The sequence below is a fragment of the Fusarium proliferatum genome, assembly GCF_900067095.1.
Source record: "Fusarium proliferatum ET1 genome assembly, contig: FPRO_scaffold012, whole genome shotgun sequence".
Classification (NCBI taxonomy): domain Eukaryota; kingdom Fungi; phylum Ascomycota; class Sordariomycetes; order Hypocreales; family Nectriaceae; genus Fusarium; species Fusarium proliferatum.
The window spans coordinates 930,992-957,596 of NW_022194801.1; the positions used below are offsets into that span (position 1 = coordinate 930,992).

The 26,605-nt window shown below is 47.8% G+C and overlaps 13 protein-coding genes across 13 annotated transcripts; 4 read left to right on the forward strand and 9 right to left on the reverse strand.

Annotated features, from left to right (window-relative positions):
* Positions 1-227: 227 nt before the first annotated feature.
* On the forward strand, positions 228-2,252 carry FPRO_13415 (uncharacterized protein; the record flags this gene model as incomplete). Its single annotated transcript, XM_031222864.1, has 1 exon — positions 228-2,252. One exon carries the CDS (start codon positions 228-230, stop codon positions 2,250-2,252), a length of 2,025 nt encoding a protein of 674 aa, XP_031088281.1.
* A 630-nt stretch (positions 2,253-2,882) lies between these two features.
* Positions 2,883-4,354, forward strand: FPRO_13416 (uncharacterized protein; the record flags this gene model as incomplete). The annotated part of the gene is made up of 9 exons (XM_031222865.1): positions 2,883-2,990; positions 3,044-3,090; positions 3,140-3,277; positions 3,321-3,387; positions 3,440-3,467; positions 3,516-3,528; positions 3,584-4,010; positions 4,060-4,144; positions 4,197-4,354. The coding sequence occupies 9 exons, from the start codon at positions 2,883-2,885 to the stop codon at positions 4,352-4,354; spliced, it is 1,071 nt and encodes a 356-aa protein (XP_031088282.1).
* Positions 4,355-5,369: 1,015 nt separating this feature from the next.
* On the reverse strand, positions 5,370-6,926 carry FPRO_13417 (uncharacterized protein; the record flags this gene model as incomplete). Its single annotated transcript, XM_031222866.1, has 4 exons — positions 5,370-5,479; positions 5,548-5,652; positions 5,699-6,858; positions 6,910-6,926. The coding sequence occupies 4 exons, from the start codon at positions 6,924-6,926 to the stop codon at positions 5,370-5,372; spliced, it is 1,392 nt and encodes a 463-aa protein (XP_031088283.1).
* A 717-nt stretch (positions 6,927-7,643) lies between these two features.
* On the reverse strand, positions 7,644-9,016 carry FPRO_13418 (uncharacterized protein; the record flags this gene model as incomplete). The annotated part of the gene is made up of 4 exons (XM_031222867.1): positions 7,644-7,861; positions 7,914-7,971; positions 8,035-8,911; positions 8,961-9,016. 4 exons carry the CDS (start codon positions 9,014-9,016, stop codon positions 7,644-7,646), a joined length of 1,209 nt encoding a protein of 402 aa, XP_031088284.1.
* Positions 9,017-9,963: 947 nt separating this feature from the next.
* On the reverse strand, positions 9,964-11,436 carry FPRO_13419 (uncharacterized protein; the record flags this gene model as incomplete). The annotated part of the gene is made up of 1 exon (XM_031222868.1): positions 9,964-11,436. One exon carries the CDS (start codon positions 11,434-11,436, stop codon positions 9,964-9,966), a length of 1,473 nt encoding a protein of 490 aa, XP_031088285.1.
* A 1,129-nt stretch (positions 11,437-12,565) lies between these two features.
* Positions 12,566-13,785, reverse strand: FPRO_13420 (uncharacterized protein; the record flags this gene model as incomplete). Its single annotated transcript, XM_031222870.1, has 3 exons — positions 12,566-12,747; positions 12,820-13,703; positions 13,751-13,785. The coding sequence occupies 3 exons, from the start codon at positions 13,783-13,785 to the stop codon at positions 12,566-12,568; spliced, it is 1,101 nt and encodes a 366-aa protein (XP_031088286.1).
* An 821-nt stretch (positions 13,786-14,606) lies between these two features.
* Positions 14,607-15,641, reverse strand: FPRO_13421 (uncharacterized protein; the record flags this gene model as incomplete). Its single annotated transcript, XM_031222871.1, has 1 exon — positions 14,607-15,641. One exon carries the CDS (start codon positions 15,639-15,641, stop codon positions 14,607-14,609), a length of 1,035 nt encoding a protein of 344 aa, XP_031088287.1.
* A 2,137-nt stretch (positions 15,642-17,778) lies between these two features.
* FPRO_13422 (uncharacterized protein) lies at positions 17,779-18,075 on the reverse strand (the record flags this gene model as incomplete). Its single annotated transcript, XM_031222872.1, has 2 exons — positions 17,779-17,942; positions 17,991-18,075. 2 exons carry the CDS (start codon positions 18,073-18,075, stop codon positions 17,779-17,781), a joined length of 249 nt encoding a protein of 82 aa, XP_031088288.1.
* A 90-nt stretch (positions 18,076-18,165) lies between these two features.
* Positions 18,166-19,316, reverse strand: FPRO_13423 (uncharacterized protein; the record flags this gene model as incomplete). The annotated part of the gene is made up of 2 exons (XM_031222873.1): positions 18,166-18,711; positions 18,780-19,316. The coding sequence occupies 2 exons, from the start codon at positions 19,314-19,316 to the stop codon at positions 18,166-18,168; spliced, it is 1,083 nt and encodes a 360-aa protein (XP_031088289.1).
* Positions 19,317-20,929: 1,613 nt separating this feature from the next.
* Positions 20,930-22,475, forward strand: FPRO_13424 (uncharacterized protein; the record flags this gene model as incomplete). Its single annotated transcript, XM_031222874.1, has 7 exons — positions 20,930-21,228; positions 21,287-21,386; positions 21,436-21,563; positions 21,617-21,837; positions 21,880-22,050; positions 22,120-22,287; positions 22,396-22,475. 7 exons carry the CDS (start codon positions 20,930-20,932, stop codon positions 22,473-22,475), a joined length of 1,167 nt encoding a protein of 388 aa, XP_031088290.1.
* Positions 22,476-22,727: 252 nt separating this feature from the next.
* Positions 22,728-23,644, reverse strand: FPRO_13425 (uncharacterized protein; the record flags this gene model as incomplete). Its single annotated transcript, XM_031222875.1, has 2 exons — positions 22,728-23,246; positions 23,294-23,644. 2 exons carry the CDS (start codon positions 23,642-23,644, stop codon positions 22,728-22,730), a joined length of 870 nt encoding a protein of 289 aa, XP_031088291.1.
* Positions 23,645-24,765: 1,121 nt separating this feature from the next.
* On the reverse strand, positions 24,766-25,380 carry FPRO_13426 (putative signal peptidase (endopeptidase SP18); the record flags this gene model as incomplete). The annotated part of the gene is made up of 3 exons (XM_031222876.1): positions 24,766-24,988; positions 25,036-25,250; positions 25,300-25,380. 3 exons carry the CDS (start codon positions 25,378-25,380, stop codon positions 24,766-24,768), a joined length of 519 nt encoding a protein of 172 aa, XP_031088292.1.
* Positions 25,381-25,854: 474 nt separating this feature from the next.
* On the forward strand, positions 25,855-26,199 carry FPRO_13427 (uncharacterized protein; the record flags this gene model as incomplete). The annotated part of the gene is made up of 2 exons (XM_031222877.1): positions 25,855-25,926; positions 25,975-26,199. 2 exons carry the CDS (start codon positions 25,855-25,857, stop codon positions 26,197-26,199), a joined length of 297 nt encoding a protein of 98 aa, XP_031088293.1.
* Positions 26,200-26,605: the final 406 nt, after the last annotated feature.

Here is a 26,605-nt window from a genome sequence, read left to right on the forward strand (position 1 = left end):
GTTAATTCCGTCTTCTCTCTGGCAATCTTCTTTACATCGCTTACTATTCTTCCTTACACCGTCAGCTGTTACTGGAGTGAGGAAAGCAGTCCAATTTGACATGGGTTATCTATTTTAGCCCCCAAGCAACCCCACTCGTGTCAGCTCACGACAGTCAGCAAAATGAGATATTTTCGGTCTCATTCGAAACCCTTTCGCAAGCACTACAGTGGTCCTTTTTCGCCATAATGTTGTGTGCAGTATGCATGTCCATGTTTCAGACCAACGCGAAGAAAGGGCTTCACCACAAGAATTATGAAAGTATTGCCACCGCTGCAAAGAATGGGTGCAGAATCTGTCACTACTTGCGAAGCAAGCTTCCCTCTGAGGATTTAAAGGCTATAGAATATGAGGCCAAGTGGGGAAACGCATGGGAATTTCATTGGGAAATTGAATTCTACGAGGTTGGCACCGGACCATCAGTCCACGATCACAAAGCCCGAGTCTTCTCAGACTGGGGCGTGTTCGTTGATGTGTCTTCCTTATCAAAACCTCCAACTGGTTATGACCAGTTCCTCGACATTGTTGCTGCTGATCGAAGCTCTGAACCAACAAGAGTCCGAACGGAATTTCCTCCGCTGCGAGATATCCCCGATAATACCGGCCACCAGGATGTTGCACGGCTAGCTAAGAGATGGCTTCAGACCTGTAGAGACCGTCATGAGTGCGGATCTGCTTCGGAAGATGGCTGGTATCCCAAACGACTTATTCATGTTGGCGATAAACAACATTCCCCAAGACTGATCATTTCGGAGAACGAAAGACCGGAAGGCTGTTATGCGGCATTGAGTCATTGCTGGGGAGAAGACCCAAAGTTCTTGATGTTAAGATCGGACAACTTGTTCGGCTTTTGCAGGGAAATCCAATTACAGAACCTCCCAGCCAGCTTCAGAGATGCAATTATGACCTGTCGTCGAATTGGCATTCCCTACATCTGGATCGACTCGCTATGTATCCTGCAATCTGGCCTCGGTTCTCACGAAGATTGGCTCTCACATTCAGAGGACATGCATCTAGTTTATCACAACTGCGCCTTGAACATTTCCATTGATGTTTCTGGGAACCCCCATGGAGGTGCTTTCAGGTCGAGGGATCCGACGTATCTGCAAGACTGCTATGTATGGAGTCCGTTTTACACACCGCCCAAAGGTTCAAGCGAAAGTGAACACAACATAGGTGATGGCTCAGAAAGCTCAGATATCTGGAATATCTGCTCCATATTCACCGCCGACGACTTCTCTTGGGCAAGAGTAAATCTCCCTCTTAGTAGCAGGGCATGGGTATTCCAAGAGCGGCTGCTTTCGCCGAGAACCTTACATTTTGGTTCTGACCGCATTTCCTGGGAGTGCGATAGAAGCAGCAACCTCACTGAATATCTTCCAGAAGGCGTGAACGACGATAGATGGTACGGCTTCGATTGCTTGGCCCGAAATGCATTCAGTGTTCGTCAAAAGGGAGATACTTTCACATACTACTACGATCTGGTGTTCCCATACATGACCCGCCAACTTAGTCATCCGGATGACGACAAACTTGTTGCCTTCGCCGCCGTCGCCCGACGTTGTATCTCATGGTTCGGCAGCGAATATTGCGCTGGAATATTTCGCAGCACCATGCCACAGGGTCTCCTTTGGGAGATGTCTCCTGTTGGGAGACTAGGACGGTCAGAGGTTTATCGTGCACCGTCTTGGAGTTGGGCCGTCTTGGATTGCCGTGTCAGATATGATATTCTGGACGACGAAGGAACTGTTCTGGCCGATGTAGTCGATGTTACAGTGGAATTTGTTGACCCTAACAACCAATTCGGCCAAGTAAAGTCTGCTTCCTTAACACTGACTGGACCTCTGGTAGCGTCTGATGAACTCATCCTCAAGGACGCCAACGATGAGGAATTCGTGGCCGAGGGTAGACGTGGTCGTAAAGGCTATCAAGATATAAAAACGGTGCTAGGACACACTTTTGGCATCAGTTCTGATACTGTGGAATTTTGGGAGGACGGTGAAAGGAAGGCTTGGCTGATATCCCAAAAAAACATGTATCTCCTTGCAATTTTGGAGACATCGAACGAACCTCGAACGTATGGTCTTCTCGTGCAGAAGAACGATGATGGTACTTTCACAAGAGCTGGATACTGGGAAGCTGGGCCGGGGTTTGTAGCAAAGCATGCAGACCTGACACGTCGATTTATATCAGAAACAATCACAATAGTTTGACCGTGGATGATTGGATGAGTCCACATCCCGGCCTGACTGTTCGACATTACTAAATCCACCATAATAACCGGGCAAACAACTCGGCAAGGGATGATCAGTCTGGGCCCTAGCAAATAATGGGCCGATATCTAATGGGGAAGAGTGTTGTGCATATGAAACGTTAAGGATTAGCCAACAGGCCAATCGGTTGCTGTAAATAACCCGAACCCAGTCGTTCAGTGGATTGATGCAACCAACAGAGTCTCAAATTAGAAGGTTGCAATAATTATTTGTGTGAAGGATGTTGTTTCTCTAATCTGACCAGTCAAAGGTCATGGTCGTTGATGGTGATCAGTACGTTGCAATTCATATTTCAAAAGTCGCCAAGAAGAACGAGCGCATACGCCGCATAGACTTGCGTAATGAGACCCCTGTCCGCGGATTATCCACGGCGATAAGTACATGCGGATGGCGACAAAGTGACATTGAGACACAGAATGCAACATCCTGGCATCCATGGTTGAGTGATTGGGTCGGTAGAATCCTGCGGCAATGGCAGGGAATAACCGGTGTAACCTGGTTCATTTCCTGTTCTCAATTTCTGCTTCCCCTCAATTGCAAACTGCAATCTGTGAGAGAGCAATAATCATTATGGCTTCACCAAAACCTGACAGTGAAGGCCCAAGTCCTCGCGATGGCGTAACGAAGCAGAATATCTCACCCGGCAGTTCTCCCATTGAAGGCCCTATTGTCGCACAGGTACCAAGCGCGAATTGGCAGTTCCTCAAGTCTCATATTAATGTGTTTATCAGGAAGAGGCCGACGAAGATGCCAGCGACTCAGCCTTCGGAGATGATGCGTCAGTATCTTTCGGGACCATAGGAACTATAACTAACCATTCCCTACAGAGAAAGCTCTACTGCCTCCATCTCATCGAGCATCCTGGAATATCGCAAGTTCCAAGGACGAACCTTTCATAGCGAGAGGTATAATACAGAGTACTTTACGCCGAACGACGAGCAGCAGAGAGATTCAATTGATATCACGTAAGATCATTATCATGGCCACGGAAATTACTGACATGAATAGGCACCATGTTCTGACACTGCTCCTTGATGGAAAGTTGACGCTTGTCCCTTTAAAAGATGATATCCAGGTTCGTGCTCCCTCTAGACACCGAAGCACGTCGGGAGACTGACAAACTAAAGCGGGTTCTTGACGTCGGTACTGGAACTGGTATGTAACAAGCCCTAACGTAATTATATGAGGACTCACAAATTCAAGGAATCTGGGCAATGTATTCACCTCTGAAGCTCCCTAGTGGGGTGCTCATATGATACTAACTGGTGTAGTGACTTTGCCGATGAACACCCCAACATTGAGGTCATCGGAACCGACCTCTCTCCCATTCAACCAAGCTGGGTCCCTCCAAATGTCAAGTTCGAGCTTGAGGACGCAACGAAAGCCTGGAGCTGGCCTGAAAATCACTTTGATCTCGTCCACGTCCGTTTCCTCATGGGCGCCATAGCAGACTGGGGAACACTGTTCAAAGAGGCTTCTCACTGCTGTAAGCCAGGTGGTTTTGTTGAGTCTGGGGAGATCAACCCAACTTTCTATTCGGATGACGGTAGCATCAATAAAGTTGAGGCTCTCCAGACCTGGAACAGACTGGTTATTGAGAGTGGTAAGGGCTTCGGAAGGAGTTTTACTGATATTGAGAACGATGTTCAACTATTTCGCGATGCTGGTTTGGTAGATGTGCAGAGCTTTGACTTCAAGGTACCCGGCCATCTAGACCTTGACATGGCTTCAAGCTAACACTGTTCAGGTTCCCATTGGTGGATGGCCCAAAGACGAGAAGATGCGAAAGGTCGGCCAATTCCTCCGAGCTTCGATAGAAAATGACCTTGAAGGTAAGGCGTCCTTCCTTTGAGGTTTTCACCTACAGATGCTTAATGTTCAAAGGATACACAATGATGGTTTGGCACCAGATCATGAACTGGCCTGAAGATGAATATCAGGTATTCCTAATGAACATGAGAAAGGCTTTCAAAGATAAGAGGATCCATGGATACATGCGTGTTCGATATGTTTATGGTCGAAAGCCACATGCTGAGAAATAGTTCTAAACTAGTTGATGGTCTCCCATCGTCCTCCTGTAGTCCAAGATAAAGGTCGTTACCAAGATAAGGGCGGTTGCCCATAGTTCAATTAACCGAGGACTCTTGTTTTTTTTTGCGGATTAAAGTGGAAATCTATAAGCCCGCTTGAGAAGCGAGAAAACTCAGGGCCTTGACCTTAATTGTTTAAATAATTTAACCTAAAGTTGTCGGGCTGTTTACTAAGTTTATTTGAGCATCCTTTGTTCAGGTTTGCGAGTTTTCTTGCTCCTCAAGGGCCCGTCATAAGGAATCATCATCCCATAGCGACCATTTGCTAAGTATCACCACAATTTCGTGCATAAGCGAGCAGTCTCGGCAATATTTTCAAGCTAACCCTGTTTTTCGTATGATAAGACGTGCATCATCTCCACTTATAAGTGTTAGTTGTTGGCTTACTTATATGCAGCTGGTTCACGACCCTGGATTTCCTCCATCTTGTTGCAAAAGTCCTTCCAAAAGTCGGACAAGTTTCCCTTTTTCTCTCTAGTATAACTTTCTAAGCGAGGTGTCGTCTGAGGAGGATACGAGAAGGATGTAACTACATACAACAGACCTTAGCGACTCGATGCTACCACATTCTCGTCAAAAAGATGAGGGGGTATAAATACACGTAGCCCAAGCGCAGAGGATGTTGGAAATCGAAAGATCGATGACATCCAGCATCCTTTACTGCTAGTTATCCAAAACATGGGGCCTACTCTGAGTTCACTTGTCGAGAGCCATATCTCAAACTATTAAACACTCACCTCCTCGGATACATCGCATTTCACAAGCTAAACAGCCGTTATGGACTTTGGGAGTTTGGCCTAGGAGAGGATACAATGGACCGAACTGTTCAGAGGCCTTAGCTGGCACATTCCTTGTTCTTGCAGGAAGACAAATATAGCTTTAGTTTCAATTTCCACCATACACTCTACTTATTTCTGAAATGAGAGCCAGAATCGATCAAGTGTTGGACTTGCTCGCTGCCAGATCTTCAACCTTTCAGTGCAGCCGCATAACTCTCATACAGCTCCGGTTCAAAACTTAAGGCCGAAGTGGGCGTAGCCTGCCCAGATGTGCTTGTAGCTTCAGACGCGAAGTCTTCTATTATATGTATCAGCCATGTAACTTTCAATCTTATGCCTTTCAGTTCTTCTTCTTATTGAACTCACCCAGGCTTGCACGGAATTCCTCAAGTCTATCTTTAGCGCCTTTCACATTGAATGATTGATGGTCTCTTCTGTTACACGACGTGCGGGTCGGTGTTTGGGCGCCATCTAAGAGATTGTTAGATAAACCCGTATGCTCAACTCACTAGCTCACCTTCATCGGGTTGGCTCTCTTCTTCCTGGTCTGGACCCGTCAGCCTGAGGTGCTTGGTATCCGAATGGACCAGAGAATCAACGGACACCGCGGTACTGAGGTCGTTGCTACGAGATTGCGCAGACCTCAGTCGAAGTCGGTCACTCAAAGCTAAGAATCCGTTTTGCTGTTTTTGGCGTTCAAGTATGCTTTGGATCTCATGCTCCAAAGCCAGCCTTTCCAAAATGGCCTTTGCTTCTACTTTCAACTGTTGTACGCGCTTTTTCGAGGTTGCCAAGTCTGTTTTGCAGATATCCAAGTCTTGAGAAAGCTTGTCAGAGATATTTTGGAGTTCCTCGAGACGAGCGTGTTGTAGGGACGATAGGCTTCCACCGCTAGCTTCCCAAGTCTCAAGAATCGTCTTGGCCAGTGCTTCCCTAGCCATCTTCTCTCGAACGCCAGTCTCAAAGGTCGATTGATATATATGAGCCTTCTCCTTGTCGAAAGTCTCTAATATTGTCAGAAGCTCACATTCTTCCTGCTCGAGCTGACTTGTATTCAAGGCTTTCTCGTCCTCCGAGCCAATCTCACTGGAGTGGTCTCGAGTGAGCGTGATACCTTTGGACTGAAGCAAGCGTTTCACCAGGACCATAGCAACATTCTCCGGAACTCCAAGCTGGTTCATCATTTCTTCTTTGCACTCCTTCGAGGGGGATGCTGACAATCTTATGACACACGATACGAAATTCGCCGTAATCGTCGGATACTGATCTAGTGGTAGTCTAGTATCGTTCAGTGTCCGCGTGATCAAGACTAGACTCAGTTTCCCTTCCAGTCTCCTCATCTCAGAAGATGCCAGGAGCTGAAGAAATGGAAGCTCCAGATCGACAGCGGCAGCATGAGCCTTAAAGGAAGTGGCAAGCTCTGAGCAGTTTCGCTCATCTTCCGTTTCTCCTTCTGGCTGGAGGCACTCATATTTATCGGTGGTTAGGTAATGAATGAGTATGTGCCCAACTGAGAACGGGTAGTCTTCGATGTCGACAGTGTCGAGTGGCTTAGAGAAGATGTGCTTCTTGTCCAGTCTTGCGGCAAGTTTTGGGCATTTTTTGAGGATAGCTCTAGGAATCAGAAGAGGCCCTTGGGATCTGAATAGGATGTGGCAAACATCCCCAGTGTACTGGCTTTTCTCTGTGTCAGTATCGGATGGCTTATTCGTAGGTCAGCGCACATACGACTTTTCCGGGGACATCGTATCGCCCCGATCTATGACTTGAGCTTTTTTGTTTCTGGATGATGCAGGTGAAGATCAGAGAAACAAAATGAGGGGTAGATGAGGCCTTCTCCTCTTATCAACATTTTTGTTCTGTTGGTGCTGTGTCTATGACGTGTCCTGGTAGGCCTCCCGCATCACCCAGTGATAACAACATCGGTGAATACATCCAGTGGCGCCCATGCTATCCAATAATTGGAACCATACCGAAAGATCTAGGCTTAGGGTCAAATAGGCGATCTTGAAACACATAGTGTCCGGTCAACTAGACCGATGTCAGTATCGGACTTCTACCCACCGAGACAGAAGTCTCCAACCTTCACTCATCGCGAAAGTTTCCACCATTGTTAATCTTGGTCAACTTTCTATAGAATAACTTGGTTGGTCTCGAGAAGCGGCTGAATTACAGATGGCTTTTGCAGACACGAGTGAAGCCCAAATACGTCAACTGATCACTTGACATATTGACAAATTGAGAGACTTGAATAGGTAATGTGATGAGCATATGCTAAGCGGTGTCTTTCTCTTTGGCACTACAAACACGATATTCAAGGCAGCAGAGATGAATTTTAATAGCATTTTAATTAATGAACATTATTTATCGAGCACGCGCCCTCGGCATCAAAGCTCAAACACCTAGACTAGTCACTAGTAAATAGGCTGAGAGCTTGAACCAGCAGACAGAACTCAATGGTATTACCATTGGTCGTACACCAAGAAGTGATCCATGCTGTTTGTGTTGCCCGATCCCACCGGGCTTGGTGTCATGTTAGGTTCAGGACTTGACTCGACAAGCACTCCCTCGTCGTCGGAAACAACGGCGATAGTAGACTCTCGGTCGCTCTCTGACGTTTCGGATTTCTCGGCCTCGGATTTTGGTACCTGCCAGTCAGCAGCCGATGATTTCTCAGCCGCTGAACCATTAGCTAGCTGCAGGCAATGCAAAGGGATTATGTATTCACTTACCAACGAAGTCCTTCATATATGCGATGGTACTCTCAAGTTTAGGGGTAGGAGGGTTTGCCTTCCTTTCAGCATCAGCACACCCGCCGCAGGGAGGCGAAAATGGACAAGGCCAGCCTCTCACCCTTGAAGGCCCAGATTGAGCTTCCTTTTGTCCCTTTGCACCACGCAGCTCGTGGTGAGAGACTCTTATTTCGGGAACCTTTGAAGGATTCTCTGCCGATCTGGAGACATCTCGTCCCTTACCTTTGTCGTCAGGCTGCGGGTTCTTGCGAAGTTTCTGAAGATCTTGAGTTCGAAGCTCGTATGTAAAGGGCGACCATTCAGGTTTTGCAATGCCACACTCCACCGTAGAGGTATAGTCTATGGAAGGACAGACAGACAGGTTTCGGGCTTCATTCTCGGGTCTGGGCTTCGCTTTGGGTTCACTTGTTGGCTCATCTCGGGCAACCATGATCAACTTGCGAATAAGCATGTCTGTGATGCTGTTTGAAGTAACCCGATTCAGGAGGTCGTTAGAAAATTGGCTGTGAGGGTTTGCGAGCACTTTCTCAAGGTGAAATGCGATATGCTTTGTAAGTTCGGGGAAGTTATCATAATCGATGTTAATCTTTCCCAAGATGGCAACAAGATTCAAGAGATCCATTTGATGACATAGGCGTGCGCACTGTTCCTTGGCCAGGTCTACCAAATTAAACAGTTGCGTCTTTCTAGCAGCTTCAATGACCTGCAGCGACACCCGGAGCTCGTATCCCTTCGCTATATCGCCAGATGTGCCCGAGGGTTTGATGCAGTCATACTGTTTGGTGTAAAAGTAATGCAAGATCACATGGGCTATGTCATTCCCAATGTTCTGCATATCCAAGATCGGCGAAGCTGACTTGGATCCAAGTTCATGCGTACTCTTGTTGGATAGAACATTGTCTGGGACGACTCCTCTATGAATCCACGTGATCGACTTTCCTTTTAACAGAACCTTCACAAAGCTGTCTGCATAGGGTCTAAATATTTGTTAGCTTAGAAGGATGCATGTCAGTCCACCATACTTACGATGTGATGAACTGAGCGGGCAGATCAGGAGAAATGGTGGCTGAGTCTTGAGACATGGTGCTCGACCTGTTACCCATCGAGCTGGGAAAGAAAAAGGAAATGATGATGAAAAGAAGAGGTTTGTGAGGGCGGTGATGGAGGCGGTTTGCGGAATTTATATGTGTGACAGGTTTTCCCCCATCATTGATAGAACCTTAAGAAACCACTCACGCAATATAAAGTATCTCTCCTCAAGATGGTCTGAACACCCAATCATATCGTGGACTTGGTGGTGATGACTATTGACACTCGCCTCTGGTAAACTCTGCAGCCCCAAAAGACTTTCGATAAGCGAATCCACGCGCTATTATCTGAAGCTCAAAGATCCACTAAATGGTCTTACCCCCTTTCCAGCAGATTCGATGTCTTGCGGGGTCGAAGTATGTGCATCATGTGTTGCGGCGTCAAACTTTGTCACCTCTTACCCTTGCATTCAGTGGTGGAACTGGAAGAAGATACTGAAGTTTATCGGGAGCCACAGGTCTTAACTACGAATCAAGGTCACTGAGGACAAGTAAGCTTTAATGAAATCCTTTCCACTTCATATCAAGAGGAGCCAGTGACAGCGACATTTGTCATAAGGGCGGATATAGGTTCCGCCGCCTTACCCCTGAAGGCACAGAATCTCTGAAGATGCTTATATTTTACTGCCTGGTTCAATTTTCTAAGTCACTGTATAACGTCATTGCTCATCTTCCAATCACGTCCAGGTGTTGTCCATTCTGCCAAATACTTTTGTGTATTTTCTTTTCAAGTCATATCCACCACTATTGCCATAGGTAGACTACGACATAAAGACAGTTACGAGAGTCCCCAGAATAAATCATGGGTGAATCTTACAGAAAATAGTAGCTAGATTAAAGGGATACCTCCAGATCTTAGTCCCCGTTCCATGATGTCTTCTGATTCCACCTGCAGCTCAATCTGTATAATCCGTCTTTCCGATCAAAAGTCCTGCCAAATTTCAAGGATTGTAGTCGGATTCGGATGAACCCGCATCCCAATCCATGGACCCCTCGACTTCACCAGGCTCGCCTTCCAAGGTAACGGAAGAAGATGTAGACGATTGCCAAGGCTCGTCAAATGAGGGCAGAATGCACTCGGCAAAATTTAGCTGGGATCCGATTGGTGTCACTGGCCGATCGCAAGCTTCTTCAGCCTCGTCTGCAGTATCGTTGTCGATTTCCGCAGCTGATTCTGACTCAAGCTCGCCCGATGCAGTTGAAGGATTGGGATCTAGACTTTTTCTCCTTGGATTGTGTTCCGTTCGCGTCATGTCAGCAAAGGCCATTTCGGCCATTCGCTGTCGATTCTTTTGTTGTAGCCTAGGCAGCTGCGTGGGCTCAGTTGGGAGTGTATATTCCATCGGTGACAGCCTGTGACAGTAAGGGGGGGTTCTACTTCTCGAATTCTTCGATGTGTCTCCGAATGGCGGGAGAATCTCGGTTCCATTATTTTCAGCTCTAGGAGCCAAAGCAGGGAGGGACATCCGGGGAAGAAGAAACGCGGGCTCTCTTGGAGAGTAGGAATTTGAGTCGGGCACGGCCGCTCTCTGCAATGGCTGTTCCAAGTGATTTGCCATGCCGCTTCTATCCTCCAGCTTGGCCACGGGACCGAAGAATTGACTGCCAACTGAGTTACTCACTGGCGCGGTCTCGTTCCTCGGTTTTATCCATCTTGTTTTGGGAGACTTGCACTCTTCCGATCCAATGACCTCGGAAACAGCCGTTGTCTCAGCAACCTTCTTTCTATAGGCTTCATCTCGCATGGAGTCTTGTTTGCCCGACCTGCACTCGATGTTGCTAACCTCTGCCATTGCTTTCAAAAGCATCTGAGCGACTGAGAGTGATGGTTGATCTCTCAGTTCGACGAAAGCCCTCAGGCTGCCTTCCGCATCGTGATCCAAAGCGGAACTAACTAGTCGCTTTTCCAAGTACACCGAAAACTTTGGAAACAAGTTAGACCGGTAGTTCACTTCTTCAAGGAGTTTGAGTAGTTCCACCAGGCCCATGTCTTGAGCCTCGCGGAAGATCTCCTTCGCGGAGTCCGACTTAAGGTCCTCCATGCCAAACTGTTCTGCAAAATTGTGTACATAGATGATACTTTTGAAGTACTCTTCTCGCCTCCCCTCGAAGGGATTGCCCTGGAGAGCCAACGTTCCGAATACTAGATATTCCCACAATATGCGTCCGGCACCTTGTGGCACAGTGTGCAAGTTTATGTAAAGAAGTCCGGGACTCTGGTAGAAGATATATCCCAAAACATTGTAAGCGTGGTCGTAGATATATGATGGTACATGACAAGTTATCTGCCTGTGTAGCTGGTGGTACTTCTCGATATTTGTCAAGTCGACATAAAAGATTTCGGGTCCCTGAATTTCGACGGCGACTAGTTGATTATCAATGCCCCGCCAGTTCGCAGACATTGACGTTGCCATGATCAAGTAAACTTCGTGTTTCTGTGTGCTGGGCGAGTTTGTTAACGTGATACGGCGTGACGGGAGATGATGAGAGAAGAGAAGGGATCCAGCTGTTGCACGGGGCATGACATGGCATTAAATACAAATGGATTTATGTTTTGACTCTTGTCTTGCGGCTTCACTCTGTTTCAAAGTTCTGAGATACTACTGGCTACCTTTCTCATGGTTAGGCCATCTCCAGCTCACAAAGGATGTTTAAGCCAGGAGAACAAATCATGAAGCGTCACGCATTAGATGCTTTAACTCTGAACTTTACTGTGAGAGAGCCTGTCTGTTCCCACTTTGGGAACCCTCTAGCCACAAGTGAGCCTGTGAAAGTAAAAATCAGGCGGTACCCAATCACGTTGAAAGGGCGCATTTACAGTTCTCGCATGGCATCGCATGCCTTCTGATGAGGCATAAAGCTTTTTGAGACCATATACATGAATCATTGTTCTCTCTGGCATACTCTCGCTTACTGAGAGCCTCCTCCTGCACAAAGCTTTATCTTGGCAAAATCCACAGCTTATGCCGTGCCACGTTGCGATAAGCCAATCCAGGCAGACCCTGCGTAGTCATTCTATAGAGGTTATTCTGGGCATGTTTCCTCACTTAGTATTGTTCTCACTTTTTGTTGAAGTTCTGAGCAAGCTGTATCTTTCGCTGCCTGGGTGATGACTTGTGGAAAACGATGGTCACGTGTCTCAGCAACTGTAATGTCACTACCACACCCTCACCAACAAAAAGATCTCAAGGATACATTGAGTCTATCTAGTTTTGTCGCGATCTTTAAAGATCAACTTGGGGTGTTCTTTTGATTTTCTTACGCTTGGCCTTTTGACATCAGGTACTTTTTTGTTCTCGCCGAAACTTTTGCACGTCGTTCAAAGCGAGTCACGTGCTTTGCATGGTGCAAATGACAAGTGGAGTAGATTCGCGACAGTCACGATAGCAAGCGAGCTGTGAGTGAGGGGAGATTTGATTTATTCCAAGCTAGCTTTTGGTGCCCTTCATTACAGCCTGTTACTGTTCTCCATATGATATCCCATTGATCTCGAATCTACCATTCCTTCTGCAATCCTGCGTTTCCTGAATCCCGAAAGCCCTATCACCAATCGCAGCATACTTCGTCCATTGACGAGCTCTCAACTGAGCCAGGTGTGAACTCATCAGTCGAGCTGCGATCGCTGTGTGTCTCATTGTCGCACTGGTTCTGTCCCTCAAAAGCCTTGGGCTTCCAGGTTCCACAAGGCGCTCGGGGGGGATCGGGGACGGGTCCATCAACAAAGACTGCGGCAATTAGCATTGGTTTTGAACTACAGCACTGTGATCGATTCAAGCTTGTTTGAAGCTGTTACTAACCTTCTGGGTGAAGAGGCTGTTGAATGGTCAAGTTGCTTGCATTCCAACGCTGTGCGTCTAGCTCTCTCTCGGTTGCGATTTCCTTGGCTCTCTTTTCGGCTTTGTGCTCAAGATCATAAAGTCGCAGACGATCCCAGGGTGTGAGCTCCACCTTCTGCTGTAGTCTTCCAAGTTCTTCTTCATCGGAAGCAGCCTCGGCATTTCTGAGTGAAACACTTTCGGCCCGTTCCATGGCCTGTTTGGTAGGGCGCAGTTCAACTCCGGGATACTCCCATGAAGCCTGGTAGGTTGGCTCTTCCAGCTGACGACTTTCTGAAGCCTTGGAAAGCAAAATGCTGCGCAATAGAACCTTGCTCAGAGTGTCTGGAGCACCCAACGCGGCCAGTCTCTGGTCGACTAAGCCTGCGACGTGGTCAATTTGAGAGAAGGACAATAGTCGCGATTCGACATAAGTGGCAATTCCTGGGTTCTCATCAAAGGACAGGGCAGCCTTCTCCATGACGTTGATCAGAGGGGTCAAGGTGAGCTGGTCACCGAGACGAACGATCTCGTCTCTAGTCATTTCGCGGAGTTCGGTCAAAGACAGCTTGTCAGTAGCGACATACACACGGATAGCAGTCGCAAGCTCGGCTGAAATCTTGTCCTCGCGATCTTTTTCCTCTGACTGGAGGCACTGGTAGGTACCTGTGACCAAATAGTGAATGATGACATGACCTACGTCAGGCGTGATCTCGTCCAGCCATAACTCGCAAAGAGGATAAGCAGAATCATCATTGTCTCTGAACTGTGCAGCGTCCATCAAGTTCTCGGGAAGCAACGAACGGGAGATGTGCAGAGGACCCTTGCATTCGAAGTAAACAGCACAGGTACCACTCGCGTAAGGCCTGTTCGCCTGTTAAAACAAGTTTCATTTCAGACAAGCAATACTCACGAGCTTGTTGGTCTGGTGTCGCCATGTTCCGCCATGTTGTGCTGAGTTTCGATGGTGCACCAACAGAGGAATTTGAGATGGAGGGGAGAAGAGATGCGGGAGTGGGAGAGGCAGATTTCGCGAGGCTTCAGTTGTGAGGTGTGTGGCGCTTAGTCCTAGCCCTGGTGGAGCTCAAGGAGGAGGCTTGGTGTCACAAGGCTGCTCAACTCTGCCTGGCAGTGCTGGTGTCACAAGCTCACAACATGCAGATGCTATCCTTATATACTTAGGTAGCGACAGGAACCTGGGTGGTGCTTCAATTCTCGTTTTACTGGCTTGAAACTTCACTCAAGACCAAGGATACAGCGTCTTCAATCATTCCGGGTTAATTGTCACGATCAGATTACAATCATTTTCACATGCCATACAAGATATTAGAAAGCCAATCGAATTCATCATTATTATCAGATCTAGCTTGCCAGTAAACAAGAATTCAATAACGCTAATAGTAATATCCATAAAAACATTTTTCACGCAAGTCGCTTTCCAACATTTGATTGCCATGTACTCAATTGATGCAGAATATTTTCCAGCCTTGTATATTGAGAGATAGGTACTGTTTTTTTGTGCGTATAACGCATCGTCCTGAATCACGGGGTTGACTTTGTGTCCGAGTTACTCCATGCCCACCTCTGATGAGAATGGTAGAATGATCTGAAGACATTGTCTCTTGTGTCGCCTCTGATTCCAGATTTCATGACTGCCGAGATGAGCCGTAATGAGTATCATCAAGGCTTATAGAGATGTATTCATGCGTGTGTGATGCGGTAGTCGAGCCTGAAGAAGGCATGGGTGCTGCTCGATGTAGACACCCATCCTACATCCCTTGTCTCACTCCCAAATGTGAGGAGAGACGGAAGCAGTTCCAGCTGTATGTACTGTCGCCGGAACTTAGATGCTGAAATCCATGCTTGGAGGAGGCTTGTATGCCTCTATCATCTTCAGAATGATCTGGTGAAATAAAACGGATAATAAAAATGCACCTGCTCCTCTTGGCTGGCCTCTCCTTGTTTCGGGTAGCGAACTTCTGGCTACTGTTGATGCTTCCGACCATGGCGCGCATGACTTTTCCGCACTTGATCTTGGCACTTGGAATGAAGTGATTGAACAGAGGCTGAAAGTGCACCTCGTCGTCATCCCCGACGTCATCCTCCAAGGGGGCATCATCTCCAAGATACGTTTGCTCCCTTTCTTGTAAATATTCTTCGCGAAGCTGCATATATTCTATCAATCCCGGCACGCGAGTTGGAAGTGTCTGTGCGACCATATCCCAGCCTCGTTCTAGAGCCGGCCCCTCGGCTTTCTGCATGACCTGGAGCATCAGCCACAGCCAACCCATTGTGTCTGGAGGATCCATGCGCAAGAGAAAGTCTGTCGCCACTCGCCTAGTCGCCCTCTGCAGGACTATCTTTGTGTATTCGTCGATCAGGTGGATAATGCCAGGAATATGCTTCAACGCCAAGGGAGCATCAACTATCGCCACTAGTACGGAGGCAGGGTTGATGATAAGCTCAGCCAATTTGACGGCATGTTCTTTGGCTAGGAAACCGAGACCACTGATTTCATATCGGCATCCGATAGCACAGAGCGTGAGTGCAATCTTGTACTCTCTCAAAGCCATGTCCTGATCTTGCTCTGCGGTCTCGTAGTCAACTTCATAGGTCTGTAACATTATGTAGTCCACAAAGACGCGACCAGTCGACTCGTCAACATCTTTCATCTTGCACTCATCCTTGTGTTTGAAGAGTAAACCAAGGTTTCCAGTTTTGGTGATGAGAGTACTAGGGATACTGTACGTCGTATTTTCGAAACGAAATAAGCACGATTTGCCCAGTTGGCGTTGGTTAGTCATGGTGGCGAATGAAAATAAAGGTCGAAATGTGAGAGAACAGAATGACTGATATACAGAAGAGAGAGAGTTATCCTGTTCTGCAGAAGGGGAAGACACTTACTTAAATAGACGAGAAAACAGAGTTGATCACTCACGGACTCCCGTCAAAGACTGGTCAAGCCTCTAGCTTCAAAGCAAGATGCTAAGCCTAATATCACATGGCCACTATATCTGCTTGATTTCGTGAACGTGCATGTCTTATTTTGCCATGACTCACTAGGGTACCTATAGATAGTTGTTGTAATAAGGTTCGGAAACTACCAATCCATCATTGGCTATGAAATAACTTTCACATCGCTTTCCAATACTTATTATAACTTTATGCTTCAAACAACATTAGCAACGAGCTAAATGAGACACCACAATGATGAGTTTCTGTGGGTACGCAAGGATCTAGATATCAGAACACAGATCCCTTGAAGAACCGAATTAGAAATCTACGGATGAAGATTTTGAAGATCGGTACAAGGGTCAGACCACAAATGGCCGCTTTGTTGGCTTTTCTTGACACAGATTATGATTATTTGACTTCTTGTACTCTTCCTACTCTTGAGCCTGAAAGTATGGCTAGTCGGACGTATGAGTAAAACAGCCAATCATTTAGACAGGGTTTGCATTCAGAAAAGGTTAACATATTAGCTCCTGGTGCCTTATTCTTAGGCCGTTGAACTACTGTCAAGGGGATGCGCAGCCCTACTCTTCACAATTCTTTGGCCAGTGGTTTACTCCATCTCAGTCAGACGTCATGTATAATTGTCTTGTCGGATCCGTGTTACTAACACATACCGGGTAAGTAGGATGTAAGTAGCTGCAGCACTGGGGCGTGGATAGCTATTACGATATCCAGGCTTCCACCTGCTTGGGGGCCGCCCTTTCTGCTATGAGGATGACTGTCACCTACAAGGTTAAGCTTTAGGCTGCAAACACAAGTGATGAATGAGAACACGATACTCCCTTTCTGCAGAAACTCCCAGTTCGATGTGTGACTTGATCTTAAGTTTGTTTCCTCGCATCATCTCAGCACCCATCTTGCTCCAGCAGAAAGTCTCATATTATATAGTCAAGTTTCAGTGCAATACCGGGCGAGAGATAAGGCGCGACTTTGTTGACGTGCCAAACGATGCAAACAACTTTGATCTTCCCCCAGTGTGAACTTGCTGTCGCGTCGGTCCACTGGTTCTCATTTTGACCAGTCTTGATTTGTTTCACATCTTCAACACCTGATCCCGGTACGTTGTGGCTAACGTACAGTCGGACAACAACTCAACTGTGCGGTATCGGGGGTAGGCAAGCCATTCTTTAAAATACAGCAGCTTGAACTATCACCGCGGTCCTAGTTAGTATGAGACCTTCACGAGAGAGTATGCTCGGTGAAACATTTGGCTTTGTGCCGAGATAGCTATATCCATATACTGGAGACATCTCTGCTCATAGTTCTCCTGTCCTACAGACCTTTGACTAATATCTGTCTGGAGATGTTTGGGGGCGGCTTGACACCTGGCACATATGGTTCTAGCGCGATCGAGTACGAGGTACCCAACTTAGCCTGTAGTTTTCCTGATAATTTCACAAGCATTGCTTCTTACCAGGATGGCTGTGACTTGTGAAAAGGAAGCTCATGATCATGTAAAGAAACATTTCGGTTCAACAAGACGATAAATAAAGAAAATAATGTTTACAAATTTCATCCCAATATGCGAAAATCTTCCCGTCGGACCCTCTGCATTGTTCTCAACCCAACCCAGCCCTACGTCAGCACGATGGCCTTTGCCGCCAAGTCCAGATCGAGATGACTTCCCTCGAATATCCTTGTGAAGTACATGCTGTAATTGGTATTGTGCTCGAGCGCGTAGTCTTTTGAAGTTTGCGATTCCTCTCGGGCTGGTGCGTATAAGAGAGGAGGGAACAAGCAGGCTTTGATGGTGTTGTTTTCACGGTCCGAAAACATACACCGCTCCATACGTGTATCGTCGAAGGCTTCATCTGGCTCATAGTAGAAGAACTTTAGCCGCGTGGTGGTTGATGTGAGGTCGATCTTCAACTGCGGCGCCCATGTGAGAAATAAACTGAAAACGTCATTTTGCCTCGGCGCCTCTTCCTAGTCTCCATTTTCGCCATCTAGAGACACGGAGAAGAAGTCCAAGTGTTTGTGAAGGATACGGTTCAGTTCATCAACCTTTCTTTTAATGATTTCGGGCTTATGATGTTTGAGGAGATGTGGTAGAACATTGCTGGCTGCTTCATGAAGCTCATTGGGACCCGCTGCATCGCGAGTTAGCCATGGTCTTCCTCAATGCTACAACCACTTACAAATATCGAGGATGAGCTCCCGATATGCTTCTGCCACGGGGTTGAGCGCTTGAATGAATGCTGGGAAAGCCGGCTCGAATATCATTTCGATAACTGCTGTACCTACTAGTCCCAGGAGCAACTTGTCTTTCGAAATCTTGGACTCTCTGACTTGAGAAATGCAATCTTTTAGGTTTCACTTAAAGGTATCAAGAGCCCAGGACTCGACGAGATCGCTACGCGAGGCTTGTTCGTCCGGTGCTTCCGGGTTATATCGGCATACATGGGCACAGGTATCTTGCATCTGCCTATACAGGCATGTGTACGTTCTTGAGATTTCCTTCGAGCTCATACCTGGACTGTTGGCGTTGAAGGTTCTACTGCGTCGGACCCTTAGGTGCGAATTTTCCATATATTGCTGGAGTGTGAGCAGCACGCGGGCGTTGGGTTGGTAATGTTGCGCCACCTCTCTCTTGAGCCGCTCATTTTCGATCAACGACGCAATCAGCCGGGTTTCTATTTCCACCATTTCTCTTCTATCAGGTGTTAGAGAATCGACGAAGCCTCTCTCGACGGATGGTTCACCCCTCTTTGCGGATGAGTTTCCGACAAGTTGGTTTGTCGAGCCAAGGGCCGATAAAGCTTGGGATGGCTGTTGCTCTGCTGTTAGTTGATCGGGGTCTACGGAGGAGCCTTGAACAACCAGGCCCGTGGTTTTGGCCCCTTCTTCGTTCGGCAATATCTATAACCGGATATTTGTGAGCACGAGATGAGAGATGAGTGGCATTATTGACTTGTGGTCGTACTCACATATTTCAATTTCTTTGGAGAGACCAAGAAAGTCACTAAGAGCCTCTTGAGGCAGCATTTCGCACGCGTGTCGTCTGCAGACTGGCCGGCGCTGATGTCGGGTATACGGTTTAAGAACTGGTCAACGTTCCTGGAGATGTCCTCTGGTAGGTTCAACGAATCGAGGCCGGATTCAAGCAAGTTGGCATAATCATCATCGCCTTCCATCTGGCCATGCTGGCTCGATATATGCTGCAGCTGCTTCTTCGCCTGGTCATTGGTGAAGGCTTGTTGGACAGTGTCTTGGAACTTGGGAAATGCGGTAGTCCAGAAATCAACGCCGTTGTTGAAGCTCCATTGGAGGTGAGCTAAAAGCTGGCAGGTCTCGTCATGTTCCCAAATTATCTGCCGCCTTTGTTGCCTTACGCCAGGCACGCGCTTCTTGTTGAGTTCCTTACTTGCGGGGTTGTCTGCGTATTGGATTGCCTTGATCCTTTTTCTCAACCTGTACGGGCCCTCGCTGGCTCTTTTCAGACTGCGTGGGGTATTTGGATCCATCGTGATGAGTCTATCCAGTTGGTTGTGAAGTTGTGAAGTTGCAAAGGTGCCGTTTGAAAAGAGTCCTGTGACTGTTTCTTCGGATTTGTTGGCAAACACGAGTTGTTGGTTCCTTTGTTTGATGAATGCGAGTGGCGTTTCTTTGTTTGGTACCTTGGGCACCGCGTCGTGGACTCTTCGGATATCTGCACACTAGGTACTTAAGGTAGTCCTTGTATACTGCAACCACGCTAGAAGAGCAACCGGTGAATTAATTGACCAGGCACGAAAAGCTTTGACAACAAAGCAAATAGCAAATTAGATTATGCAAAGATGTAAGGTTGAGACAGCATGTACCCTTCGGGTCTCTTATCGGTATATGGAACAAGTTACTTAGTTTGTATCAGGTGCATATATTCACAAAATTGATAATAGTTTTTCTTTACAGATAAATGATAGCGCAAGCCATGTCACAGGTTGTTTTTAGTTGTCTGGATTCCAGTGAATTATCAATGCGTAAACTGTACGACAGTACCTCAACCAGCATTTGCTCCCTTGTCTCAAACAGAATAAGGCAGCCATCGCTGCGACATACATATCTTCCATGCTTATCTTTAAATATTCTTCCGTCCTTCCTTTCTTCCTTTCTCTAAAACATTTCCCTCTGATCACACACCACCGCAATGCCTTCCCTTCAAACCCCAAGTAAACTTGTCGTTGCTGTTGACTTCGGCGAGACAAATTCTTCAGTCTCTTACACTTTTCTACCTGAAGGAGTCCACCCAGAAAGTCCTCATCTGGCCGTCAGGACAGTTTGGAATTATCCATATGAGATCTCAATGCAAAGCGGGAATTCGATGTCCTTGGAAGTCCCGACGCTGATGCGATACCCCCAACGACTGGGTTTTTCAAACTCTCGATGAGCTAAGGAGCGAAGCACCAGGTACTAGTCTTCCGGAGAATTACCGGGTACAATTGGGGTTCCAAGTGCAGCATCATATGGCAAAGGTCATGTCACATTCGGACAAGACATACTCTCTGCTGTATGGGTTTAAGAATCTTATAAATCAATCAGAAAGTCACGAGATTCAGAACCACCATCTAGCCGAAACTCTCCGCCGACTGTCCCAGAATCATTCATGCTCAATGGAGATCTCTATTCACGAGATGGTGCTCTTGGTAACCATTGACTATCTAACAAATTTGCTCAGTCACGCCAAGATTGAGATTACAGGGAGCACTAATATTACATCTACAGAGTTAGTAATTTGTGACCCAGTGATTTGGAGACAAAAGGCACTCCGAGATATCCAAGCCTGTGTTGCTATTGCTGCAAGGCGTGTCAATTTCCCGGGTGTTGACTTCGGTAACGACTGTGTCACTCAAGTGTTTATGATAACAGAGCCAGAAGCTGCGGCTACGTGGCTACTCTCTAATCGTTTGATAGTTGGCGTAAACAAATTCTTGACTTTGAAATAATGTCACCAAACTGACCAGTTATAGGACGGAGACGTTTTTCACGATTCTTGACGCAGGCGGAGGCACTTGCGATGCCTTAACCTATATTGTCTCTCGCGGTTTTCCTCTTCGGCTCGAGAGACAGCTGGTGCATCATAGCGGTAAGTCGCCTATACATGCAGGTGGGTGTTCTGACACAGATATTTTCTCTGGGTGATACATGTGGCTCCAATGCACTGAACGATGCATTCCGCAGACTCCTCGAGAATCTGCTTACAGACCACGACTATTTGCACGAGGGCGGCGCAACCTTAGAAGGCCACATCTGCAAGTTGGCAATCCATGACTTTGAGCATTATGTCAAGCCCGTTTGGGTTGTCTCTCAGAACAACCAAGATTACCAACTTGAGGTCCTCGGGCTTCGGTCCGACCCCGGCAGTCAACGACCTTGTACTAATCGATTGACAATCCAGGCGTAAGTACCTTGCCGCCAGTCCAGTCATCGTATGAGTTTGATCTGAACATGGTGATAGTGGACACTTGAAGAACATCTACCAACATATATGTGAAGAGGTGTCTATGCTTATGACGAAGCAGCTGCATGCCACAGCACAACTTGGCCTGAAGACCGGCGTGAGTAACTTTAATGCTTGCTGGAAATGGCTTAACTAAGAGGAACTAGAAAGTCGTCTTGGTTGGCGGCTTTGGGGAATCAGCACCCTTACGAAGTCATCTCCGTGAGGCGTTGGCAAACTTCAACGCTGCCCACGATTCCAATGCTCAGCTATATGTCGCCGACGAGCATGAGCGGTCAGATACTCCCCTCCCCCTACCTAGTAATCAGAATCTCATAGTAAAGACAGAATCACAGCAGTCGATGCCGTTTCCTCCGGGGGTGTTTTGAAAGCTCTGAACAAGCTCTACGGCCCCACTCGAGTCGCAGGTTCAAGCTATGGCACTCGGTGCGATGAACCCTTTGAGGATTCGAAGCATGCGGGACAACTGAGTATCCAGGGCCGCCAGAACACACAGGAGCTCTATGTAGAAGCTATACAATGGCTTTCGAAGAAAGCAAGCCCTTGTTGTTTGTATCACAGAAAGATTGGTCACTGACAAATACGACTAGGGTCAAGATATCCCACCATCGTTCCAGCAATTGCACCCCGCTACCAAACGTTCCCTGTCCGGAACGCCGATGGTACAATCAACCATGGGCCCTTCATATGCCAAGACGAGATATGGGTATCGGATGAGGCTTACCTAGACCACCACAGTTATCTACACGAACATAACAAAGGTATTGCCCTGAGACACGAGCCAGCCAGCCAGCCAGCCTCTATCAACCAACACTGACATTTCATCTTAGACGCTCAGAGAATAGGGACCCTCAAGACAGATGTGGTACATCTACTACACCCGCAGTTCCTGGTCAAGAATGAGGGGGCCCAGGGCCCTAGTTGCGATGATGGTAGAAATTTGTACTGGAAGTTCCCTTATGAGTTGGTGTTGACTATCGACGGCTTAAACATGAAATGTGAGTCTTGCCTTTGGTTACACCGTCCAGCTTTCAAGCGGCCGTCCGCGCCTAGATGTGCAAACTTGGTACCCCACGTTTCAGGCACTAACCATCTATGATTAATAGGTGTTCAAGCTTTCAAGGGGCAAGAGATTGGGGCAATGAGGGTGGGAATCGCACCGGGATTCGCACCAGGGGCCAATTGATCGCGTCCTCGTCCAGGCAAACAAGCGTATTAGGAAGCACAGGATTTGACAGCTTCGATCCTCTTATGGGGTGGGGAGGTTTGGAAGACTCCAGGATACTTTAGGGGAAGAAGGAGTCTTTTGTCTTTTGTCTTTTGTCTTTTGTCTTTGCATCATTTTACGCAGATATTTTACATTATTCTTCATATTAGTCTCCGATTTGACAAAACCCAGCCTCTCAAGCGTAACGTCCAGCTGCGGGCTGAGTTGCTGTCATAGGTTCTTGCCATTTCCCATTTGCGGTGGTGCCCAGTTCTGCATGGGGATACCCTGCCCTTGAGGAGGTCCGTAATACTGAGGCACCTGCTGGAAGCCTTGCGCTCCGGGGCCCCAGTAAGCCGGTCCTCCGAACACCATTGTAACAGGTCGTCTCATTGCGGCGTTTCGCTTCTGAGTATCGATACAGGCACCGACGAACAGGACGAAGTGCCAGAGCCAGACAAGGCAGGTAAACACCGACAGTGCAATGAAGAGCGTGCGTTTGCTACCAACTTTGTCGCTACTTGTGCAAATGTAACGTCCTTGTGTAGAATTGTATTCGCAATCTTCGTCGAGGTAGTCGAACTCATTATAGTATGCGCTGAAAGTGCTCTCGAGACCGCCGACGATAGCAGCACCAAGCCAGATGAAGAGGGAGATGGCGACGTGGGCGCCAGGGTGAATGCCGGCCTTCCATTTGCGACCGAAACGAGTGGCCAATTCGGCGATGTCCCAGATCATTGCTACGACGAACTAGAGACTGTCAGTACATGCTAATAAAGGGATTTAGAGAACCGTACAAGTGGGCAAGCACCGAGCGCGACCAGACCCAGTGTTTCAGTACTTCTGAGCGCGCCCGTAAGACCGAGTCCAACAATACAGCAAACGATATCGATCCCGTGGAGTGTGAGCTTGGTGATCATCCAGGCCTTAGACTCGGCGACTCGAGGGGGCGTCCACTGCTGCTGAGCAGGCTGTTGCGGGTACGGCGCGTAAGGGGGTCCATAACTGCGAGGGTCTTGCTGGAAGCCAGGTTGCTGCTGTTGCTGTTGCTGCTGAGCGTACGTCTGAGGGGCATGTTGCGCGGTGGGGGGGACAGCAGGAGAAGCTGCTGGCGCAGGATCCGTTTGTGTAGAAGATTCAGGCGCCATTGTGCGAAATACGACGGATTTAATATATAAAATGGAACGAAAGGACGCGGCGTGTTTGAGCCCCGGGAATAAAGATAGCGCACAGCGATAACGAGTGTAAAAAGTGAACGAATGAATGACCAGAAACGAAGCGAAACGAAAAAGAAGAGCCTTGTGCGAAAAGGCGGGTAAGACAGACTTTATTATTTAAAGGAAAACAGAACGATTAGCTCGCTTCCAGCTGTGAAACCCCCAGGCCATCATTCGAGATTGAGGCGTTGGATCAAAGCCCCTGGGCCTTGCAAGGAGGAAAATCGTGTTAGTCCCTTGTCCCATTGGCCTTCCTGCAAGCAGTAGCGCGATAAGTGGAGGTGATGATCCATGCGTGGTGATCTAAGGGGCTTGTCGGTTACGGGAATGGCGATTTGTTCGAGTGCCCTACGGAATGGGGATTTCAAGAGTCAAATGGTACCAAGGCTGCCTCTTCTGGTTCCGGAGCAGAATCTGCTAGAGCCACGGTTGGGTTGGGTGTTGGCTCTATATTTGTTCAGGTCCTTCATTTGAGGCTGCATAAAACATAAAACATCCATGGCCGAGATGGGATCATGATGCTGGCAAAAGCACGAATTGTCGGGAATAGAAACCAACATCTTTCAAAACCGACTAACAATAGAAACTAAAGCGAAATTTTCCTTTCATCCTTGGCGGCCGCCGTTAAGAATCTCAAGATTAGCCGCTTTGGGTATGGGTCTAGTTGCAGCTAAGATTAGACCTACTAGGGGGCAGCATGAGGAAATCGCCGAACCTGAATGCCAATTCTTTACGGAGTAGGGCTATTGTACTACTCGTAGTGTATCCCTTTCAATGAGTCAGTCAAACTGAACTAATGCCTAGCCTTTGGTCAAGTGCCTGGCCAAGACGGCTGACGGATGTTGTGATATTGTTACATCGCTTCTGCTACCTTGGCACCAAAACGTCCATTGAGATCCTTCGTCTCTGTCGGGAAATCACCGATATGCTCGTGAAATTGATGCAATGGGTATCAATCGAATCGTCTCTTGGCGCTACTTCGATGACAATGCAAGCGCTTGTTTTGTATATATAACATTCAAGATCTTCCCGTCGCATACTACGTACACCATTTATTCTCGCTGTAGAACCACCATAAGACCCATAAATCCCAACATCACTGTCTTTAGCCAAGGGTATTCCGATAGAAGAATCGTCACGTAACCGACGAATGGCATGTATCCCACAACGCTTCCAATAATGTCACTTCGTACGAGGTAGTCCTGGTTCTTGGCGTAGAGCTCGGTATCGTCCGAAAGGTTGTTATCACCCTTGGTGAGAAGCTGAGCGGTATCACTGTACATCATTAGCCATTGCCCACAACTCTTGCACAAACAACGTACCCCTTGCCAAACTTGCGTACAACTCGGTGCACGATAGGAATGTCCTTGTCCTTGACGTTGTAAACAACAACCTCGCCAATTTCGGTCTCCTGTAGCAGGTTTCGGTTCCAGAGGAAGAGAAGGTCACCTCGCTGGAAGGCAGGCTCCATGGAGCCAGATAGAACGACGACGATCGGGGACGGCGAGTCGCTGATAACGGAGAGGCCTTTCCACATCTGCGACTGGTTAGCTTTCGTCCAGGAGTTGGACAAGACACGTTCGCACCATGAAGGCCGTAGAGAGGATGAGCGCAAAGTTCATGAGCTGCGCAGCAGCTTGCCGCGGGTTTCCGAGAGCCGACAGCATCGTGAGGGATTGTATATCGGTTTCGTGGGGTGAGAGGAGGTTGTTGTAGAGCTTGACAACTCCACGATGCAACTTTCGCGCTGGAGCGAAATGGACATCTGGCTCATGGGAGCTCGAGGAGCACGGGCCACCTGGCCTGGAACAGCTGGGGCGTTTTGAGGCTGATGTTTTGTGGCGGTGCTAGATCAAGATGGTCCCCCGTCCCCATAATTCCAGGGACCTTGACGCTATAAATGGTCTAACGCGGGGGGTGTCATGCTCAAAAGAAGGTGATGTCATGACTACATGTGAAGCATGAGATCGATGTCATAGGCGTTGTAGGCGAGTAGGGAGCTTGGTATTTAAAATGGTCGTCTGCTGGTCTTGTTCTTTGTGTTTACATTCTTCTTCATAATCTCCAAATTCTACTGATCCAAGCATTTTGATCTTACCAGAACCCAAGCACCTGCACTTACATCAACCACTACACTCAAAATGGCCGACAACAACAACCAGCAGCCCGGTCTCATCGGCAGCCACGCCCAATACGTCAAGGGAGCCGCAGAGGTAAGTCCTTCTCAATCTCCCCTGGGACATCTCACTCACACCTTCCAGGCTACCATTGGCGCCATTACCGGCTCTCAACCATGGAAGGCCTCTGGTGAACAAGACAAGGCAGCAGGTCTTGCCGATATGAAGAAGGCTGGCGAGCTTCGAGCGCAGAACGACCCCAACCACGAGAAGGGTTATGGAAAGGTCGAAGAGGTCGCGGGTAGACTTACCGGCTGCCAGGGTATGGAGCGAGAAGGGCATGAGAGCGCAGCACACAAGCAGGAATAAATGGGCTGTATTATTGATGAGTGTACGATAGAACTAGCATTGCGATAAGTCGAGCTGATTGACTCGGCTCATAATACTGAACTCTTCATAAGTTTAGGGTCCCAAAACGAGAGGGCCACTCTCTCTTGCTTCCTTCTTTTTAGCATCGACGCTCGTGCGCTTTCCAGTTTTGACTGCCAACATCACAGCACCTTCTTTCTTCAGCTGTTGGCCGACACTTACCTACCACGATGGCTTCGTCCTCTCATCTCTCTTCTTCCCAACTTCATCATCGCGTATCTTTGTCTCGTTTAGCATCGCCTCTTCGACGCCTGATCCCCTACATTTCTTGGCTTCATCGGTTCCTCGCTCCAGCACCACCTTACTGCAATCGTTTATTTCACCGCATCATTTAGATCATCGATCT